We start from the raw sequence: 3,175 nt of genomic DNA on the forward strand, positions 1-3,175 counted from the left end.
CTACTTTTCAATCATGGCACTGCCAAACACAGAGTCTTATCTTTGTAACTCTACTACAACTAAAATGAAGCATTAAAATTGTGTGGTGAACTGCAAAGCATTTGACTTCTTGTACTGAGGCAAGAAAGCAGCTTGTGGACCCTTACGTGGGACAATGGAGCCAGAAAAGAAAAATGTTGATTTGTTGACCTTACACTTCTCTTTTTGGTTCAGGTTCTCCAGCTGCTCAGCTTTGTTTCTCTGCAGTAACTGTCCCAAAAGAAAAATCTCCAAAGTGTAGTAGCCCTTTTCTCTCCAGCCTTAGCCAGTCACCACGGCATAGCTCTAAGAACCAACCAGTTTTCCAGAGAAACTTGGTATTTCCTTCAGGATCTTCCATTAAATAATCACAAGCACAGAATCACAGAATGTCAGGGGTTGGAACAGACCTCGAAAGGTCATCTAGTCCAACTTCCTTGCCAAAGCAGGAGCACCTACAGTAGGTCACAGTGGACCTCTGCTAGGCTTGCTCCAGTTTCGCAGTGTCCTGGTCTGGGAAGCCCAAACTAGAGGGCTCAGTATCTTATATAGTTGTGGTCAACAAAGTGCTGATCATCACTTCTCTCAGACTCCTGATTGTGCCTGTGCTACTACAGAATCATAGAATAGAATCATGGAATCATTTAGATTGGAAAATGCCCATTGCCCCTTGTGCTATCACTGAGCATCAATGAGAAGAGCCCAGCTCTGTCCTCCCTTTACATATTTATAAATACTAATGAGGTCACACTCTGTACGATCATAGAGTCAGACCATTAGCCTATAGCACTGGATGCTGCTGGTCACAACTCCTGCCAGCAAACCTGAACCGTGGGCTCCCCTCTCCATGGGTTACACAGAATCACAGAATGTCAGGGGGCGTTTCACTCCCTTCATCACATTTGTGTCTCTGCACTGGACTCTCTCAAGCAGTTCCCTGTTCTTCTTGAGCTGAGGGGACCAGAATTGGACACAATATTCCAGATGTGGCCTCCCCAGGGCAGAGCAGAGAGGGAGGAGGACCTCTCTCAAACTACTGACCACATCCCTTCTAATACACCCCAGGATGCCATTGGCCTTCTTGGCCACGAGGGCACATTGCTGGCTCATGGTCATCCTGCTGTCCACCAGGACCTCCAGGTCCCTTTCCCCTACGCTGCTCTCCAACAGGTCAGTCCCCAATCTATACTAGCACATGGGGTTGTTCTTTCCCAGATGCTAGACTCTACACTTGCCCTTTTTGTATATCATAAGATTTCTCCCGACCCAGCCCTCTAGCCTGTCTAGGTCTGGCTGAATGGCAGCACAGCCTTCTGGTGTGTCAGCCACTCCTCCCAGTTTTGTGTCATCAGCAAACTTGCTCACAATGCTCTCTGTTCCCTCATCCAAGTCACTGACAAACAAATTCAACAGTACTCATTCCAGTACTGATCTTGGAGGGACTCCACTAGATACAGGCCTCCAACTAGACTCTGTCCCATTTACCACAACTCTCTGACTTCTTTCCTTCAATAAGATCAAAACCCACCTCTCTACCTCATCATCCAGACCACACCTCCTCCATTTAGCTACAAGGATGCTGGGGGAGACAGTGTCAAATGCTTTACTGAAATCCAGATAAACCACGTGCGCTGCACGGCCATCATCTATCCACCTGGTTATGTCTTCATACACGGCTATCAGGTTGGTCAAACACGACTTTGCCTTGGAAACAACATGCTGACTGCTCCTAATGACCCTCTTATAATGGTGCGCTCTATTCCCTCATCCAGGTCGTTGACAAATATATTCAATAGTAGTGGTCCCAATACCGACCTCTGAGGGGCTCTACTAGATACAGCCCTCCAACTAGGCTCTGTCCCATTGACCACAGCTCTGAAGTGACATTCACTTTCCTCCAGTCCTCAGGCACGGTCTTCCTTCCTGCCCTTTGTGAGGACTGGAGTGACATTTGTCCAGTCCTCAGGCACCTCATCTCTTGCCCTCAACTTACCAAAGGTGATGGAGAGTGGCCTAGCAATGACTTCTGCCAGCTCTCTCAGCACCCGTGGGTGCATCCCATCAGGGCCCATGGATTTGTGGGTGTCCAGATTGCCTGACTGATCCCTACCCCAGTCCTCATCAACCAAGGCAAAGTCCTCCTTTATCCTGACTTCCTCTGGGGCCTCTGAGGACAATCTCCAGCAGTACAGACAGAGGCAAAGAAGGCATTCAGCAACTATGCCTTCTCTGGATCCTCTGTCTCCAGGGCACCCACCTCCTACACCAGAGGGCCTACATTGCCTCTAGTGTTAGTTTTTTTGGCAATGTATTTGAAGAAGCCCTTTCTGTTGTCCCTGACCTCCCTCACAAGCTTTAATTCCAAGGAGGCCGTAGCTGCTTTCCTAGTTGCCTCCCTACATCCTCTGACCGCAGTCCTATACTAAACCCAAGTGGCCAGCCCCTCCTTCCGCGATCTATAGACTCTTCTTCCACCTGAGTTTGCCCAGCAGTTCCCTTGTTAACCACGCAGGTCTCCTGGATCTCTTTCTTGATTTTTCTACCTGTTGGGATCTTGAGCTTGGAAGAAGTGGCCCTTGAATATTAACCAACTATCTTGGGCCCCTTTACCTTCCAGTACCCTGTCCCATGGGATTTCCCCTAGTAATTGCTTGAAAAGGCCAAAGGTAGCTCTGCTGATGTCTCGGGCTGTGATCCTGCTTGGTATTCTGTTCCTTCTGCACAAGTTCCTGAACTTCACTGTCTCACGGTCACTGCAGCCAAGGCTGCCCTCAACCTTCACTGCTGCCATCAGACCCTCCTTGTTAGTTACGATCCAGCAGCGCTCCTCTCCTAATTGGCTCATCCACCATTTGCACCAAGAAGTTCTCATCGACGCACTGGAGGAACCTCCTGGGCTGTGGGTGGCTGGCTGTGTAGGCCTTCCAGCAAATAGCTAGGTAGTTGAAATCCCCCATGAGAACCAGGGCCTGTGATTGAGAGGCTGCTGTCAGCTGCCTGTAAAAGGCCTCATCAACTTCATCCTGATCAAGTGGCCTCTATACCACACACCCACTTCATCACCCGTGCCAGCCTGCCCCTTAATTGTCACCCACAAGCTCTCACCTCGCTCCTCATCTGCCCCTAGACAGATCTTGATACATTCCAGTTGCTCTCT

At 49.3% G+C, this 3,175-nt stretch overlaps 1 protein-coding gene across 1 annotated transcript in view; it reads right to left on the reverse strand.

Moving 5' to 3' along the window:
* Window positions 1-2,890, reverse strand: part of ARL15 (ADP-ribosylation factor-like 15) — a gene marked incomplete at its 3' end in the record, with an annotated part of 5,179 nt that extends 2,289 nt beyond the window's left edge. The window contains exon 1 of the mRNA XM_009873938.1: window positions 2,767-2,890. Coding sequence (XP_009872240.1) covers window positions 2,767-2,890 — 124 coding nt within the window. The remainder of the gene's footprint in view (window positions 1-2,766) is intronic.
* Window positions 2,891-3,175: the final 285 nt, after the last annotated feature.

The sequence above is a fragment of the Apaloderma vittatum genome, unplaced genomic scaffold, assembly GCF_000703405.1.
Source record: "Apaloderma vittatum isolate BGI_N311 unplaced genomic scaffold, ASM70340v1 scaffold9930, whole genome shotgun sequence".
In the NCBI taxonomy this organism is placed as follows: domain Eukaryota; kingdom Metazoa; phylum Chordata; class Aves; order Trogoniformes; family Trogonidae; genus Apaloderma; species Apaloderma vittatum.